Source organism: Gymnogyps californianus, chromosome 27, assembly GCF_018139145.2.
Source record: "Gymnogyps californianus isolate 813 chromosome 27, ASM1813914v2, whole genome shotgun sequence".
Lineage (NCBI taxonomy): Eukaryota > Metazoa > Chordata > Aves > Accipitriformes > Cathartidae > Gymnogyps > Gymnogyps californianus.
The window spans coordinates 2,562,727-2,581,610 of NC_059497.1; the positions used below are offsets into that span (position 1 = coordinate 2,562,727).

Genomic DNA, 18,884 nt, shown 5'->3' on the forward strand with positions numbered 1-18,884 from the left:
AGCTGACAATTGCTACTCAGTATCCTACTTCCAAAGACTATCTTGATTTAAAATATGGCCTTAAAATAGCATTGTCTTTTCATTTTTTCTTTTTTTTCTTTTTTTTTTTTCCTCCCATTTTCTCCCTTGAAAGGAATCACTCAAGGCTTGCCACGGTTTTTATATTGTTAACCGATTATTTGAATAGGCAAATGCCTTTAGGACAAAATCACATGAAATAGGAGAACTGAAGTCTGGAGTTAAAGGTCCCAGGGTTTCACTGCAGTGGGACAGAGCCTTCCTCTGAGGATGGAAGTCAGACCCACACCCAACGCTGCAGCCTGCAGGGACCCCCAAGACCCAACAGGCAAGATGGACACCTGCTGAGATGGATGCTCTGATTTAACTGCTACACAAACAGACCTTTAGTTAGACAGATCTTTAAGGAGCGATGACTATACCAAACTCGTGACCGACAAGCTCGTGTAACAACTGGAGTTATAAGACTTGGGCTGTGAAACGCCTTTTTTTTTTTTCCTCCAGTCCTTACATCTTGTGCAAGGATATTTACCAACGGGTACTGAAGAAGCCTTACCAAATTCATACATTTTATATGACTATTCTCTTTAATAGTCTGTTCTAATTGAAAAAACATTTTTAAAAGAGATTAGGCAAAGTGAGGTCTAACAGCCATGGTAGAGTAGTTAAAAGCAAGTAAAACCTGGGATATATCCAACTGTCATCAACTCGTATGTCACCTTGGCTAAACCAATCTGTTCCCCTTCTTCGAAGACATAAAATGAGAATAACACACACCTACCTCTGTAAATCATTTTAAGATGCTCCAGTGAAGCTAGCTTCAAACTGTGCAATGTGCAAGCACCCTTTAAGTCCATCACCAGCTACACACAGTTTGCTGTCAAGACCCAACCACCTACATTTCAAAACCCATATGGAAAACGTAGCCACCTGATCAGCTTACCCTCTGATGCAGCCACATCTAAGAAAAATAAACCCCATGCAACGCATTTGTTAGAAACCCAACACAAGCCTGCACTTCACATTGCTCTTTCCTTTAAGCATGTGCTTTTACCAGCTTGGAGATGGATGGTGGAGGAAGCCACACAATCCAATTTCAAGGGTCAGACTGAAGCCTTCTGCCCTTGACAGCATTCCCTTAAATGAACACATTCAGAGCAACTTGGCAATTACATAATAGCTACTGAGTATGAAAGCACATGCAAATTACAGGGTTACTGCCTGACAGATTTCCTCCTTGACAGTGTTATGAGATCTAAAAACGGCAAGTGACATGTAAGCAGTCACTGAATGATATGGTACCTTCCGACATAATTATCATGTTATCGAAAGAACATGCTATTACTGTATATTTATAGGGTCACAGCCAGGCAATTACAGAGTAGCCACCCGCCTGTGCACATCTCGTAGTCATGTAATACCAGGCTCCTGAGGAGGAGAGATCTGATGGTTGGCTTTGATCAAATAGTCTTCTGGGGGCTTCCAAATGAGATTACAGCTTCAGCATCTACAGAAAAGATACCAGCCAAGTTACCCTTCACTATTCAGACAGAGTAGTGTTGGGGATAGGTAATTATAATTGGAATTGCTTCCTTACTGATCCCTGTGGTATTCTGACACATTTCTGAATGTTACAGCCAGCAGACACAAATGACCGAACAAGTAATAGATGGAGCTACCCAGGACAGACAGCTTTACAACCGTGTGCTGCTGCTGTGACAACTACTGCCCACAGACCCAGCAGCCTTATCGTTAAGAGTTATTTTTTTCCCTTATTCCAACTCTTGACCAAATTAACAACTTGTACATTTGGGACTCAAACCTTGCAGGGATAACATATTCCAAGAGCAAGATGCTTTTCTGCCAGGAGCTATCTGCTGCTAATGCAAGCAAAATCAGGAGCCTGAGCAACGTTAGCCCTCTGCAAAGCGAAGTGAAACTGATGCTCAGTAACAGGTTTCAGAGTATTTCGGGCAATACCCTGGACTTGACCAGAAAAGCACGGACATTTAATTCAGAAATTCAAGTGGAAGTTTTATGTGCTGATAAAATCACCTGTCCAATTCAGGCTACACTCAATAGCTAGGATATTTGAGGTCAATTTGGTCCAGGTACAGCTTTATAAAGCCTATCTAAAGTACAAACAGCTCAAAAACCAGGGGCACGGGTCAGTGAGGAAAATGCATTAGAACAAACAAGAAAAAATTCTTAAAAACCCTGCAGTATCACAGCCAGCATATTTAATTCACACGAAGCATGACATCATGTAGGATTCTGTTCAACTATGGTAAAAAATTCCACATTAAAAATTCACTCAATCTCAAAATAGGAAGTAAGCTATATACAACTTTCCCAACACTGAAAGCTGAATACAAAAGCATTTCTGATGTGATGTTTCACATTATGTAAGATAAAGGAAACCACCTCAATTTTCACCAGGAATAACAACAAAATAAACTGAAAAAGACCAATCATAATGCAGAGGAAAATTATAGTTCAAGACATCATTTCTTTAGTGCCATCTTAAAGGCATGTAGAGAATATACACAGCTTAATAGTTACAAGAACACTTTCACTGTAAAGGAAAAGAAAAAAAATACTTAAGACAATTACAGCTCTACAGGTACGCAGAATAACTCTTCTCCAACCTGTCAAATAGCTATGCTTGGGAGTCATGCTTTCCCGACAATGTAGCACAATGTGCGTTTTAAGTAAGAACTGAAGTAAATGACATCAAAGCTGTACAGAAAGGAAACTAAAATGGTGCCTACTTAATGGCTTTCACAAAAAGAGCTTCTAGTGGAAAGGGAAAGCTGATATATCCCCATATCCCTCCAAACGCAGCAACAACAAAAAACCAAACACACAGATAATGGCCCGACTCAAACAACGCTAAAAGTGACACTGCACTTTGGGCGGTGGTAGACCCAGATGGATCCTCTCAGACCAATCTGTCCAAAGCAGAAATGATTCAGATCCCGAGGCTGCTTTTGCTCGGTGTTTTCCCCAGCTGCTACCCTGACAACAAAGCCTGACAAGCTTGTGCACTGCCCAGATGTCAGCTACAGGAGCCCCGTGGCTGTGGCTTTGTGCAGGCCACCTACTCACTGGGCTGATGTTGCCGTGCCGTGCAGCCTGCACCAGCCCCTTCTTCACCCACAGGTCCTCTCCCGCATCCCCTTCCTGGGAAAAGCACCTGTGTCCCTTCCTCCAGGCAGAAGTCAGTAGTAAATCAGAAGGCTTTGAATCCACGCAACCACATTCGATACGCGTTAGTCATCCCAACTCAAACAGCTAAGCGGGGAACAACCAAAACAGTATGGTCAGACCTGTAAATAATGTTTCAAGCAGGTGAGATAATTGATTGTCAATGAGGACACCTTTAAATTTTAAGTGAATCCTATCAGCTTAGTATCTAGGGATTCCTGCCCCCCAAATGGCACAGCTCTATTTGGAAGTACTATTGGCCTTATTTCTCTACTGTTTTGAAGTGATACGAGCAGAGATACAACACTTAAATCCTACACTGAGTATGCATAGGATATTGAAAACAGAGCTGCAATGGCAAATCACAACATATAACAGATTAGAAACAGTTACTTTTAAAAAAAACAGACCAAAGCCACTGGCACTGGAGGAAATCCTGGCTTTGTCCATCAAATCTGGTATACAGCTTTGCCCACCTTCCCAAGAAAATTACTCCTTTTAGACGTCCCAATTTTTACCATTCCATTCCCTATTGACAACATATGACCTACCAGGAATTACTGAAATGAAGCTAGCAACCCGGCTATGTAGAAACATGAAATGGGTTCTGTGTTTAACACAAACTTGGGAAACATTTTATTCTGATATTCACAACAGTGCTGATACCTACACTCACTATATCGGCTCTCTTTTTGCATTCCTATCCTTGCGACCACATCTACAGGGAAAAAAGGGCAAAAACAAAAGGCAAATACTCTACTTGAATTGCTGGTCTTTGGTGCTCCTAGTTTTAGCCAGGAATCTCTCAGCCAACTTCTCCAAATTCCTTGAGTAATCCATCTCAATCTCTGCCTTCTTGCGGAAGAAATCCTGCAAGTCCTGCAGTAACTGGACCCGAAGCTCACACTGTTGGTCAAGGCATTTCAGCTGCTCTACCAATTGGGCACGGATCTCTGTAACAAACAAAAGCACTAAAGATTAAACAAAATCCCATTAGAGAAAACACCATAAAAATTCTCCAGTAAAATATAGTTAAAAATACGTTCCCTCATTAGTAATATGTCAGCAAAACTCCATTATGATTAACTATATCTGCAGACAGAAAATGATTGCGATTGCATCTCGGATGCGCCGGTTGCAGGAAAGTCATTCAATACCCTGCAATCTGGCGCACAGACCTACAAGCAAAGCTTTACTGCTGAAGAGTGCATCAATTACAAGTGTCAAGTGCATTTTTGGCATCAAGAAGTAGTGGTCACTGCCTAAAAATGTACTGAATCTCAGTCTGGAAAAAGGACTGAATGCTGCAATACCCCACGTCAGCTCAGAAAGTCACTTCAGGGAATATCTATCAAATTCCTTTGCAGACTACTCTTGATGCAGAAACAAGACGTTGCACATACTGAGGCACTCCCCAAAGGCACCAATTTTGGATTATTCAGTTAGTTACTGAGTCTCCAGCTGTGCAGCTCTCATTATAAACCAAGCCATCGAAACAGATGAAGACACCCCTTCGGAGAGCCAACATGATAGCACTTCCCATTAGGGAATTATCTTCAGGAAAACTATTTTTCTTTTTAAAATATCTGCAAGTAACATACCTATGTCTAAAGGACCCATAAAGCACACAGATATAGGTGCTAATATTATTATTATGCATAATTATTACTGAAGATATCTATTTGTATTAACACAATATTTTACAAACAGTTTTCAAACATTTTACAAATATGAGAACTTCTCACATTAGCCCTTTAAGCCAGGGTGGTGTTCTCCTTATCTTACTGATTCTGAATTTGAGGGACAGAATAGTGAAGTGACTTGCTCACTGGTCAAACAGGGCAAGAAAACATAGCAGAAGCGTGTCAGTGTCTTAGTCTAAAAATGCAGAAATATTCAGTGATGCAACTAGTAGAGGTTATTTGGCTTTTATACAGGCAATAAACAACATGAAAACAATAAAATACGCACTTTCATCTAAAGGTCTTTGAGCACTCAAACTTTAGAGATGCCTGCTATTGCTTGACTGTTATTGCTGCTCCTTCCAAAGGTTTTCAGAGATGTGTTGTTCCAAGCTGAATTCAGAATCAGCAATAAAATAAGTAACATTCAGGTCTTCAGCATGCACAGCTTTGTTTATATCTATGCATTGCAGCTGCAGGCACCCACAACTTCGTCACCACAACTGAAGATGGGTAAGTATCATTTTCCAAATGCAATTTTTTAATCAACTACTTCATTGCTAATTCCTGAGATACGCAATAATAGAGGCCAGCTTGGCCTCCTCAGTATGCTTGTCCCTTTGCCCAGAAAAAAACATACCATCTGGACCTCCAAGCGCTTTACTCTTGCCATGTGCTATGAGTATCAGTTGCCTTCAATTGTGCTCACATCTGCAGGAACAAACGGTTTCAGGGGGTCCAGGATTTGCAATGAAGAAAGCATGCATCTTTATTTTAGGGATTCCAAAACCCAAAACATGTGTATACAAATACGGCTCCTAGTTAGGCTTGCCAAAAAAAAAAAAAAAAAAAAAAAAAAAAGAATCTGCAAAAATGTGGGGTTTTCAAGCTTGAAGATGACCTTGATTAGCACTTTAATTTGGTAGTACTACTGCTCTGAAACTGTAGTACCCAGGGGCTTCTGTAGCTTTCACTGCGGGGAGAAAATACAGGCAGCAAGGTCGTAACACAGAACGAAACGGAGTAGTCAAAACTGCGACATGTGGGCAAAGCTGGTCAAGTTTATTGTTTTCTCAGGAGAGAATTTTAGGAAACGGAAAACTTCTGTCTCTTCATCAGGAAATACAACTACAAGCAAATACACAGGCCTGAGTTGTCCACATACTTCTTTAATCAAAACCACTTCAGCACGCCCGTTTCTCCAGGCCCAGGGAAGCCCCAGCTACACTTCCCTCTCCAGCCCAGGCGGCCGCAGCAGGAAGGGTGCGGGTTCACCCCTGGGCAGGGACCAGCACCATCTGCTCCTCCTGCCAGGGCTGGCTGCAAGGGTGCTGCAGAAACAAACCCAGAGGGACCTACAAGGAACCTCTACCCTACAGCGCTCGCAAGGGCACAACCCTCGGTCCGCAGGGAAGGCGGCACGGGGAGGCATGAGCGACACTAGGTAAAACCTGTGTATTGCATTTCTTGCAAGTTTGTGAGATTTCTTTGTTGTTTGCTCAGTTCCAGCTAGCAAAAGTGTTTCAGGATTAGCAGGGGCTGGGAGGGGCACGGGGAAAGAACGAATACTCATGCACATTAGATCTGCTACCACTTACTTAAAAATTTGCTGTTGATGCTCAACATACACTATATACATCTTCTCCATTCAGCTCGGTCCCCAATTACAAAACTACTAATGGATTTGCAAAACTCTACACAAGTGAGTTTTGTGTGACAGGTTTAGTCACGTCCAATGCAAACAAGACAACCCCATTCTACCTGCAGCTTTGTCATTAAGACTTTCATACAGAAAAGAAGGTGAGGTAGCTGGACGATAATAGCACCAAAACGCACAGTAACGTAGTGTTTCCTTGCTGCAATGAATCAGTCTGTCTAGTCCTTAACCTAACACTCATCTGCAGGTCTGACATTCAAGAAAGAACATCCTTCAAGGCAAGAAGTATTAGAAAACTCTTCCTCCCTTTGTGTCTTCACCCTTTCCTCAACAAAAGGGATGGTCCCAACATAGGAACAACTCTTTGACCTTTTCAGAAGTCATTGGGCAAAGACACTAATTTTAATAAGCTGTGGCTTAGTTCCTAGACCCATGAAAAGGTATCACACAAAGAAAATACTTGAGTAGATCTGGCATTTTCTGCTAAGCAGATAAAGAAAGAGGCACAGAATTCAAATGCAGCAAATATCTTCCTTGTATATGATGCATCTATTTGTGCATTTAGGGCTTGATCATCTGCACAGTGTTATTTTTCAGAAAAAGTCAGCTACCCTATCAGCATGGATGAACAGTAGGCACTATGTTTAAAAAGAGGATTGGGGCAGGAATAGAAAATACCAGATACAGCTCAGACAGGTAATGGTGTGGCCACCTACGCTTCTCTGTGCTACTACTGATGGATCTTTTATGAGGGTGACAACCTGGCAAACTCTGGCGTTCTCCATCAGTCACGTTCTCAATTGAGAAACTAGCTCCAGTAGAAAAAGTAGAAATCCAAAGGACCACTTCCAAAATACTAGTTCTCAAAGACAAGAAGATCAGCAAAGCACATGTTTTTTAATTACAAAATTACAATGAAACTCAAGCTCTTGGTTCTCAAGGTAGGATACTTCACACACAGCTCTCCTGCTAAACAGCAGCAAGAACTAACAACCTTTTCCTTTAGTAAGAAATGCGATACCAGCACTTTTTCTTTATAAATAAACTCAGTGTTTTTTGAGGGGAACAGTGACAGCTGATCAGGCTGCCTGCAGGGGAACAATAAGCTATTCAGCTCCAGCTTATCGAGTCTGTGGTGCTGGGCTGGAGAAGGGCAACCTTGCTCATCTTTCAAAAACACACCGCACAGTACTTTGCCACTAAATAAAATCAAGAATGCAGGAATTTCCTGAGGCTTACTGGGCTTTCTAGAGTATAAAGTGTCTGCTTGTTTTCCCATTGCTTATACAAGCAAAAGATTTTTTTTTCGGACTTACTCCGAGAACATACCACGGCAGAGTCAGAGGCTGCGTGTGCTCTAACCCGCAGGTCACTGTGTTACACGGGACCTTTTTATTTCTGCAGTCACACCAACCACTTTAATTTTGAATTCACTGCTTTCGCATCTTTTAATTTACACAGGTTATTAGGTTAACAGCCACTTTAAACACCAAAAAGCCTTCCACCTCCTTTCCTTTTCTAAAACTTGTAGACCTTAGCGATCCCACCCACTGTGATCATTCAAAACAAGGAACAGCCTCCTGAAGACTGTGCTCCTGCTGCCAATGTGTCAAGTGCCTGAAGGTGAATAAGCACGTTTAACTCAAGGTCAAGATGCCTGAATTAGGATTAAACACCAGGTATTCTTATTCTCCCATTAAGCCTTGCCCTGTATTGCAGAATCTTTTCTATTGTATTTAAAGCTCACGTGGCTGACAACTACATATTTAAAACATCCCTAGTAGCAACAGAAAAGTTTTCCATCCGTTTAAAACAAACCATTTATTCACTTCCATCACCAGATCATAAAGTCACCTAGGTCACAGAGGGACGGAGTATTGTATAATGCTAGACAGTTGCATAATTTTACTTTTATCCCTTCTGCAACTACCTTTTCAACATTCCCTGTAGCACTCAGCAGGCATGTCTAGTTTTTAATGAATTCAAAGGGTAAGGAAGGATCTTCTACCTTATGTATTTTGGTCACATTTGTCATTCTCAACATCTCTAACCTATTTTACTTTTTTTTTTTTCCCCTTTTTAAACTCTGAAGCATATAAAGTATTGATAGGCATAAATGATAGTGCACTATCATGAAGGTAATTGTTCCTGAATAAAATGCTGGCATTTAAGCGATGGTCCCTCTAATACTTCCATGGAAAGGTCATCGCCAGTAGTTTCCATCATAGGCAAGTTAAAAAACATACTACATTTTAAGCTACCACCATACCTGGTCATATCTTTAAAAAATCTGGATGATCTTCATGAATTGATTGTTCCTGCTGAAAAAGCCTGCTAGTTTAAACTAGGTGAGTGTCTAGGTGGCTAGTTACACGACAAATCCGAGGTCCCAAAACACTCCTACCCTACAATCTTGGGAAGGATCCAGTAAACGAAATTAATAGTAGGTTATCCTTAATTTTAAAAACTGATACTTTTTTTTGCACTTGAGCAGATTATAAGAATTTCTGTGCAATTATGGACCTCTACTGAACAGCAGAGGCTTCTCAAACTATACCAAACAGGAGAGGGTTTCTGCAAAGCTCCTGGCAAGAATCTGCACTATCATAAAACAATTATGCCCAGAGCAGGCAGATATATACACTCTGACTGGAACTATACCTTGCTCTTCTACACCATGCAACATTCAGCTTCTGAAAAAGAATTTACCAAAATGATTTTTTTAGGCTTAAGCATCCTATAAACTAAAGTTGGAAGTACGGAAACAAAGAAATTTCTGTACCAACTTGTTCATTCTTCAGTAGGTCATGTACAGTGCTAGAAGGATGAACTCAGACCCAGGAGACCTCCGTGCCCAGTCATCTCACACACTCTGAGCAACGTTCCTGCTTCAAGCAGGATCACCTCCCTAGGCAGGGTTTCAACTCTTCCCAGCGATAAGCTGTAACTGCTCTAACTGGATAGCAACACGGTGAACCACAGCCTGCACAGCACAGAATACCAGGAGAAGGCACAAGCAGCCTGAGCTGCTTTTCAGTATCTAGCTACATCTCCATGTATCTGCACTGCAGCTTTCTCAAGATGTTCCCACCCCTATCCCAACTGCCATGCTGTATAAAAAGATGACAAGCTTGGGAAAGGAGTGGGACGACAACAAAACAGAACCACCAACCCCCAGCTCCCGCCCAGATTAAACAGCAATCCTCTCACCCACACAAATCCGCTCCAACTGGCAGAGCTGAACTCCAAAACCGTCCGTGCTCTCGCCTTGACTTAGTGGTCCCCCATGGCTGCTTTGCGAGGGGCGGTCCTCCTCCCATGTTAATGCCATATAAGCTCAATACAAGCAGGAGGCACACCAAAATCAAAGCAAAACAGAATCAAACCGTGAATGGGAAGGTAGAAGTCAGCAGATTCAAAACCTTTGCATGTAGCTCAGTTACCCCTAACTTTTCAGGACCCCCGCCCAGCAGGTAAGAAGCAATTATGCAGAAAAACTGGAAGACACCAAGCATTAAATTGCATGCACAGCACTAACACAGTCTTATGTTTCAGGCTACTCTGCAGCATATGAAAGACAAAGCAGTCCAAAATGAACAAAATCTCCACTTCATACATAAGACTGGAGCAGTAATTTTAGATCTTGCGCCTTGTCTGTGATAAGTTTCTTAAATCCCCGACTCCTGAAAGCTGCCATGCACTCTGGTGCTGAACATCAGAGTAAGATGGCGGCGGCCCAGGCATCCACCTGCCTCCCTTTGCAAACCCCATGGAAGCTTAGGTTAAGATTACAGTTTAGTTTGAAGTTAACAATCCATTCAGTTTCAAAAAATTAAAAACAACCAACACTACAGCTCTAAGTAAAAGTTAAAACCATTTAAATATATAACTAAGTTTTAGAGAATGCTTTGGATTACATATTTTGACATATTCCCAGCACATTACTAACTGCTAAGAATTGTTCACATTTCCTCTACCATCACATATAAGAAAGGTTGTACTCCAAAAGTGAAAGACTTGTAGTTTTGTGAAAACAGCCTCAATATTTTTTTTTTGGTACATGATTACAAATAGGACTGTGACAAGTGACAGACAACAGCCCAACAACCCTGACTATGGCGGGGAAGTTTAATGACTTAGAAAAGCATTTATACAGTAACAGCAAGAATTTCACGGAACAAACTGCATTGCTAGCTGAAAGCTGTTGATCATCACAGCCTTAAAAATCTCACTGGTAATCTAAAAACCAGGCTTTGAAGTGAAAATGATATAAGAGGAGGAAATACAGTCTTTTGTTTAAGACCAGAGCCAGGAGGGAGGTTCAGGTTCATAATCCTGTCAGAAACTGCATGCCATGGAAAAGGTAAATTTTCCTTTAAAAAACAGGATATTCCTTACCCATTTGAGAAATATTAGCATTGGGTAATACACATTGACAAGAATCCCTTTATAGTTATATAAACAGAATTGTAGGCATTAGTAGCTGAAATTCTTTCTAATACAGATTGATAAAATTGTTCTGAGGTATAAGATGAGTGCATGAAGTTTTGCATTAGTGAAGTAAAAGAAGAGGATGCAAGACATGCTTAAAAGCAAAAATTAAGGCTAGTCTCAGTCTCAGTGAAGTACTGAGGACACTCATCTTTTATTTTCATACCTACATCATAATATATTTGCATCACTAACTACTTGGGTCTACCTTTTGGTAGACAACACCCTACCTTGGGTGCCTTTTCTAGGCACAACAAAAGTGTCACTTAAAAGGAGCGAGGCAGCCGATGCTTTCTGCCTTTATTTCAGTTGTGCAACGCCTCCATCACAACTGGTAGCTTGAAAATTTTATAACTTTAAGCACCCTTCAACTAGAATCCCATTGAATGCAGCAAGCCTATACATTTGTTTTCCATACCCATATGAAAAAACATTCATCTGCAATTCACAGACTGCAAACTGATGCAAGGCTTCAGATTGGCAAAGCTTTTAAGCAAATGCTCAAAATTACGCAATTAAACATGTTGACAAAGTTGCCAAGGCATTTAATCCATGCAGAATTCAAACTAAATACTGATTTTTTTTTTTTCTAATGAAATAGCCATGACAGTCTCCTTTACTATTATCAAAACAAAGTCCACGCTGTTGACTTTCCAGGGAGGATGTCTAAAAACAGAATCCAGATTACATTACCCTTTGCAGGGATTCACCGCCCTAATTCCAACAGCAGAGCGTGGGTAACTCCTCCTATGCGCACGAGCAAAGTCCTCATCTTTGTAACTAATCCATAGTGCACAGAGAAACCCTGATAAAGGTAACATGTCTAAGTACATCGGGCAATATTATATTTTTAGGTTCTACAACTGTTTATTCAAAACAAATAAAAGTTTATCAGTACATTTCAAATAAGTGAAAACCCCAAACCTGCATGCAAGCAGCAGGCGCATCACAACTACTTCTGCCTACAGGAAGCTTCACAGCTATTTTAGGATTGTCTGTACTCAGTTAAAGGTTTCCCCCAGACGACATCAAGCCAAAAAAAACCTCGGACAAACCTTTGCTTATGCTTTCCCACTTTCTGAATGCTGGATAAAATACTATGGGCAAGTAGTAAAACTACATTTTATCACTGGTTTGCAGTATGGATTCATATAATAAACAATTTAAAAGTCATTTTGACACATGGACTATTAGTGTAATCAAAAGCAACACACACGCCCCCCAGATTATATTTTCAGTACTCAGAAAATAGCTCTTGCTGACGAACTCTTTGTAGCCTTCAGTCACGAGCATCCCAAGTGCCCGTGCATGCCGGGAGGCAGAAATCGCTTTGGGCCCATGAAGCAACCTGAAATTATATGTTTTCCAAACAACTTTTTAATAGTTATTTGAACGGCTTCCTCTCATGCAGGGTGACGAAGCCAACACTGCATAGATGGCCAAAAATTTGGTGAACATTTTTAACATAAGGGGCTTTTTCCCTGCTTTAAATGCCCTTTCCACTTCTGGCCCAGGGCAAACCAAGTCTCCCTGAAGCATCAGACTCTCAGGTATTTTTCATCACGCTCTCCTACTGACTGCTCAAACCTTTCTCCCACAAAGAAGAGATTCTTTCCTCAAACCCTGCTGTGTTAATTACAAAAAAAGGTGGTTAGCAGCACAAGGAGCCTGGACGTGTGCTCCCAGTTATAAGAAGTCAACAACAGGGAATAAATGCAGTAAGGAATAAAGCTGAGCACATGCTGGACACATTTTCAATCAAATTACTCCCGATTTCTCACGAAACAAAGGCTAGCTACCACTAAAATGTAAGTTTCTGGATCCTTTTTGGGAGAGAGGACAGGAGTGGGGATTTCCACCAGCTGTTGCACAAGGCGCTTATGCTCCAAGGAACAGAAGTTTAACTCCTGCTCCTCCACCAGCCCTGGTACCACCCCTGTCCTCCCTCCATTTCCAACACTTGCTGTGCTGTCCAGCACACTATTGCCATCGCTCTTTAACATTTTAAACACCACGAAAAAGTTATGAAGGAATGAAATAGCAAGTCCAGGGAAGGCTCATGAGCAGTGATCAATCCTGAGCTTCCCCATGGAGCATCAGAGTGCAAGAATTAATCAGACTGACCAAAAAGTGTGGGAAATGTACAGAAACACCCTCCAGAAACCACATTAATTCATTTGCAAGCAATGAGCCGCCTGGGCGTGGAGAGAGGGAGGGAGGGGAGCCAGGTACTCATGGCTCTTCATTTCAAAACAGGAGATTTGAATGAAGAATGTTGTACTGCAGTGTTTCACGCTGCACAAAGGAAGTTAAATTCCTCTGTAAAGGGAGAGGCTGGCACTTGCCTTCAACAGAAATGTATTTATTCTAGAATGGAAATCCATCAGGAAGAGACAGCAGAACAGGTCTGTGAGACAAAAGCAGAGTCAAGATGCTGCTGACCCGGCTGAGCTCCGCCAGCACGGGGTGCACCGGCTCTCGCCCCATGGTTCAGAAATGCTGCAGTCCCATGCAAGACGAGGGCTGTGGGACACCTCTCTGCTCCAGACCAGCTTCATTAGTTTCTTGATGCTATCATGAGTGTGCTTCACAGAAAGCAGTTTGGAAAACCATACCTTATTGAAGAAATCCAGAAAAAATAAAGAAGAAAAATGAGCAGCTAGACCTATGTCCTGAAATCACCATGAAGCGGGAGATATAGGCTCATTCTGCATTTCATCATTCTGCAGCATGCTAGTACTTCTCCCATGCGTTACACAAAACACACAAAAAAACCCCCCAAAATAGGAAAAGTGGATTGTAAAATGCAGAATTATCAGCATTATCTTTGGTTTTAGTTCAGATACAAAAGAAAAAAGTGGTCTGGTTACCTCTGTTTTGCTTAGTCGATGAAGAATCAGCCTTAGTCTATGCCATTAGCTACCTGACACCAGCAGTTAAACGAGAAATTTTGTATTCCTACCTCCTGCAGCCCTGCTTAAGGCTTTCATACAGCCAACTTCACAGGCAGTGTTAGGTACCTACAGTGCCACTGCCTCTTCCTACTGTCCAAGTAGGACAACTGATTTCCATTCCAAACACTCCTACTCCTTTAACAAATAGTTAAGCCTGTGCCTCACTTTCTCCATTTATACAGCTACGCAGGATACCTGACACGAGAGCTCTGCGAGCATTTAGTAAAACTCAAGTCTAAGCAGCATCCAAGCAGCTGCAGAAACGTTCAATTCCCACTCCCCAAAACACACCCCTCGAGTGACGGGTGGCAGAACTTTTTTCAGAAGAGCTCAAAAATATTTGGGTGTCACTGAAATATTCTCTTTCACTCTACTTTTTTTGCCCACAATGTATCAGTACCCAAATTCAGAAATGGGGATTTTAGGGTTAGGAGAAAGGAGACTTTTTTTTTTTCTTTTTACCAATTTTAAAAATAATTTCTCCTATGTATTGTTTCCTGTAGTTTCTGCTGTGCTTTTCTGGCCTATTTTAGAAATAGTTTCTCTTTGCAGCTCCACAGCAGCCATTCACGACCACTGTTCTTCCTCCTGAAGTCTGCTCCCTGGCTACACAACGTAGAGGAACTGTTTAATAGCCACAGCTCCAGCCCAAGACTTTACATATGTCTTCGTTCTAACTGAGCGCTAAGATTTCCTCTACCGGTGGTGATTCCAACAGAAGCGAAACAACTGCTTCTTTCGCCTTCCAAAATTTTTTCTTGAAGCGTTTCATCTGCATTATGTCAAATATTGTCAGGGGCTTATTTTAATGGTGGAACAGTACTAAACTGAATTGAATTATTCATTAGAAACGTGTAATGCAATCATTATTTCTGGCATCTGCCATATGTTCTCACTGCTTCAATTCACTTCAGGAATCCCGAATTAAACTCACTATACGCTATAAATCACTAGACTACCATGTTCATATGTGTGCACACACAGAAACATCTATAGGTGAGAAAGTGGCATCCATACACACACAGATGCATGAAATCCTCCAGAATGCTAATTGTTTCCTCGGGAAAACAGTCCAGGGATGGACCAAATTCCCCAGACCCAATCCCCAGCCACCTTTGTTCCCACTGCAAAAACTTAGTTAATCTGACATTATAATTTTCCATTTCTCTACCTGTCAAGGGTTAAGCAAAGTTTGGAAGTACTGAAAGATACTGAGATGCAAGAACCCAGAAGCAGCAATGTGAAAAATTATTACTTCTTCCCAATCCATAAGACCTGATATTTACACTCTTACACACAAGTATTTCATGCAAAGTAACATCAAGTGTATTTTTCAAATCAGTATAATTCCTAGAACAAAAGTAGCAATTAACAAGTTATATGTCGTAATATCTTCAATAAAAGGAAAATCCTTTGGTGAATTATGTCATATATTTAGAGATACAAACAGAATGATTAATGCTGGTGTCTAATTTAATTTCTCCTCCCTCTCCTCTTTGGTAACTAACACGTTAACATGCATAAATGATTGAGAAATAAATGAAGAGGAACAAAAAGGGACACATAAACACTTCTCAAGCACAGCAGAGTAAACTAAATTTCAAAATCACTTCCAGCAGTCAGCCAGCTTCCACAGTTGTCTTAGGCAGCTTGGGGAAAGACAGATAAACGTGGCGTTGGTTTTTTAATTGCATCAACGATTTTCATGCTTGCTTTGTGTTTAAGTTGACATTTAAAGAACCAACACCAATTTACTTGGACTTTTTCTTAAAGATACAAAAAAAGTGAACAGTACCGAGGCTTCGTTTTAAAATCCGGTAACTATATAACAGTGAAAGATAACCTTGGGTTAGTAGCACTATTCCAGAGGCATCCTGAAGCTGCCATGGAAACAAACACCTTTCCCTGGTACTGCCAATACGTTCCCCTCCTGGTCCTCAGCCTCGTGTAGATAAAGCACACTTCAGAGCCGCCGCAGTGCAGAAGCAGACATCAGACCTGAAGCCCTCCCACCTCCTCGCGCACCTCCCGACTCCTGTAGCTGAGGGTCTCCAGGAGATCCGAGGCTGGATGTGCTCCTGGCTGACCATCACACTGCAGCAGGGACAGACCCACCTGGTCGGTCACGAATAACCCAGCGAGTGCCCAAGCCAGCTGCAGGCCAGCAGCCCGGAGACTTGTACAAGTGAACCATGAAGGATCTCTGCAGCCCTCCTCCTTATGTTCCTGCTTCCCTTCCCACTGGAACACCGGGTAAGGTCCTCAGTCCATCGAGAAGGAAGACGACTGTCCAAAGAAGTCAACAAGGTGAGTCAAATATATTTCAGCAGCCTGATCTAGTCGTCACTGCCTCCCTGTCAGTCCTGTCAGGGACACTGCCGTGTGTGTTTCTGGGAGGTTTTGAGAACTATTAATTAACCATAAACATTCCAGGAGAGGTGAATAATAAGCATCATTACAGACATTTCACAGATGACTTCAGCAAGATCAAAAAGGTCCGAGTTATTTGCCCGCGGTGCCAGTGGACACTGATGACAGAGCTGGTTTCCACCAGAGCAGCCTCTTATTTTCCCCACTGTAATAACGAACACCTGCCATTAAACCAAAGCCATTACGTAAAATCAAAGTAACGCCTCTTTAAACTGGCATGAGAGTTTACGATACATCAGTCTTAACTGTCTACATAAGAAATCAAATTGGAGCATTGTTGTTAATTCATAGATAGCACAACTAAAAAAGCGCAGATATAAGCCTAATTTAAAACCACGAAAAAAGTTTATGTAAAAAGTCTTGTTCCAGTCTCCCTGTTGCTTTCTGGCTCAGTCTTTGTTCACATTCATAAGGAGTTTACACCAGGAATACTCAATGAAAGCAAAGGTATCCCAAGCAGGCTTTTCCTACACAATCATAGGAAACACAGAAGTCATTCCTTTAGAGTTATAAATATTCAGCTGGGTAAGTGGGGGACTGCTGTCTGTGAAGGAACTTACATTTTACTCTATAGCACCTCTTGTAAAGAGGGAAATGAATATTTGACAGAGCCTGCAAAGCTCAAATTACGTGAATCATCATTTTTCTATCAGTTCATTGTCAGCTACAGCAACACCCATTAATCAGCACAGCTTAGACCAGATCAGGAACAAGGAGATGCTTATTTTTCATGTGCATTTGTCAGAAAACGGACATTAAAACTCAGGTCCTCCTTTTTACACACACACATACACGCACACTTTATCATTTAGAAACCATTTATATGGCTCCAACTTTCACAATAAATTATTCAAAGTTCAATAAAAACAAACCATACCACATACACTGTTTGGAAGATATATTAGGTTCTACCTTGGTTTTGCACAGTAGGTAACTTCTGCAATATAAATAAAACTAAAATCCTCTCTGCTCCCCCCCCAGTTCCCTCTGGGGAAAACCACCTACTTCCCAGAAAAATCTTTTTCCAAAGAAACACAGATGCAACCCACCACACAAATTGCAACCATTCATTAAGATGGTCATGTAGAAATAGGACTAATAGTCAAAAGAAAAAAAATTAATATATAAAACTGAATCAGTTGAAGCCAGAGTATGAGACACAAAACCAGGTACTAATCTGGATTCCCAGTACTGATTAGGTTATTACCTAATAACCTAATTGAATCAACAAAGTATTCCCTGAAATCAAGCATCCCGTACCACAGACATCAAGTACATGTTCACTGAAAAGCAGAATGTTGTCCAGTGTCATTTCCTTCCACTTCTGAGAAGTCAAAAGGAGCCTTTTTATCAAACAGAAGCGGGGACAGAGGGAAGGAAATAATCCCGCTCTTATAGAGCATTTGAGAGACTGGGCAAAATCAGAGAAAATGCACTTGTTAGAAATACCTGAATAAAGCTGCACAGAAGTTAAAGCTTTGCAGGATTTGATGTTTCCAGAAAAATTCAGCCCCTAGATATCAAAAATTATCACTATTAAATAACCACATTAGAAAACTGAAGTCCTTCAGCACCTATCAATATCAGAAAGCTCTTCCCTCGAAGCAGAAACCAGAGCAAAACTGACAACACACATTTTCCAAAGGCAGGAACAAAAAGCCCTTTTGTGCAAAAGTGGGTGAGAAATGGGTGTCTTCTGTACACCTCAAAGGACGAAGAGGGGGAGCACAGGCAGGGAGGCTCTGCTTCAGCATCCTCCACGCACAGAAGAGTCTGCAACCGGGAGCTTTACTCTTCACATCAGGTGGATTTTAGCTTCTGCTGCCGATACCCAGAGAAACGGAAGAGCATAAGTACGTCTGATAAACTGGAGCCTCTGCCTGGAGATCTGCCTCCGAGCCTCAGCTGGCAGCAGGGAGATGGGCACGACCGCAAGGCGCAGCGGGGCTGGTGTCTTTCACACAAAGAGTGGAAAAAATCACCTGGATACACAGTACGATCTCTTGGTGCACGCCCTGGCTTCCCCTCACATCTGCAATCAGAGGAACCTTTCCTGACCACTGCGCTGCACCTAAGTAGTTTCCACACCTAGCCAAGTGTTTCCGCTTCCATTCCCAAATATTTGACCTCACCATTTTATCTTCAGTGGTTTGAAACCCCTAAAGATCTGCACTACAGCTCTTTTTTTCTTCTATTTTGGACTGGACTCCCAAAAGACAATACTGAGTTTAGCCATTTTTTATTTTTTCATGCAGACTGATCCCAGCCGTACCATGTCTCCTCCATACAGCTCGAGCTCTACCCAAGCCCTGATTAGCAACTCACTTCATTTTTCATTTGCTTAATGCAACTCCACAAAACCAATTCAGTCCCTAGAAAACACCACTAAAAAAAAAATAAAATTAAGATTTATTAAAGCCATTTGGACAGGAGGAAACCAAAGCA

General features: G+C 41.5%; 1 protein-coding gene across 5 annotated transcripts in view; it reads right to left on the reverse strand.

Moving 5' to 3' along the window:
- SRGAP2 (SLIT-ROBO Rho GTPase activating protein 2) overlaps nt 1–18,884 on the reverse strand; it is a 109,825-nt gene that overhangs the window by 69,606 nt on the left and 21,335 nt on the right. For all 5 annotated transcript variants that reach the window (XM_050911306.1, XM_050911303.1, XM_050911305.1 and 2 more), the window contains exon 2: nt 3,986–4,178. In XM_050911306.1, coding sequence (XP_050767263.1) covers nt 3,986–4,178 — 193 coding nt within the window. The remainder of the gene's footprint in view (nt 1–3,985; nt 4,179–18,884) is intronic.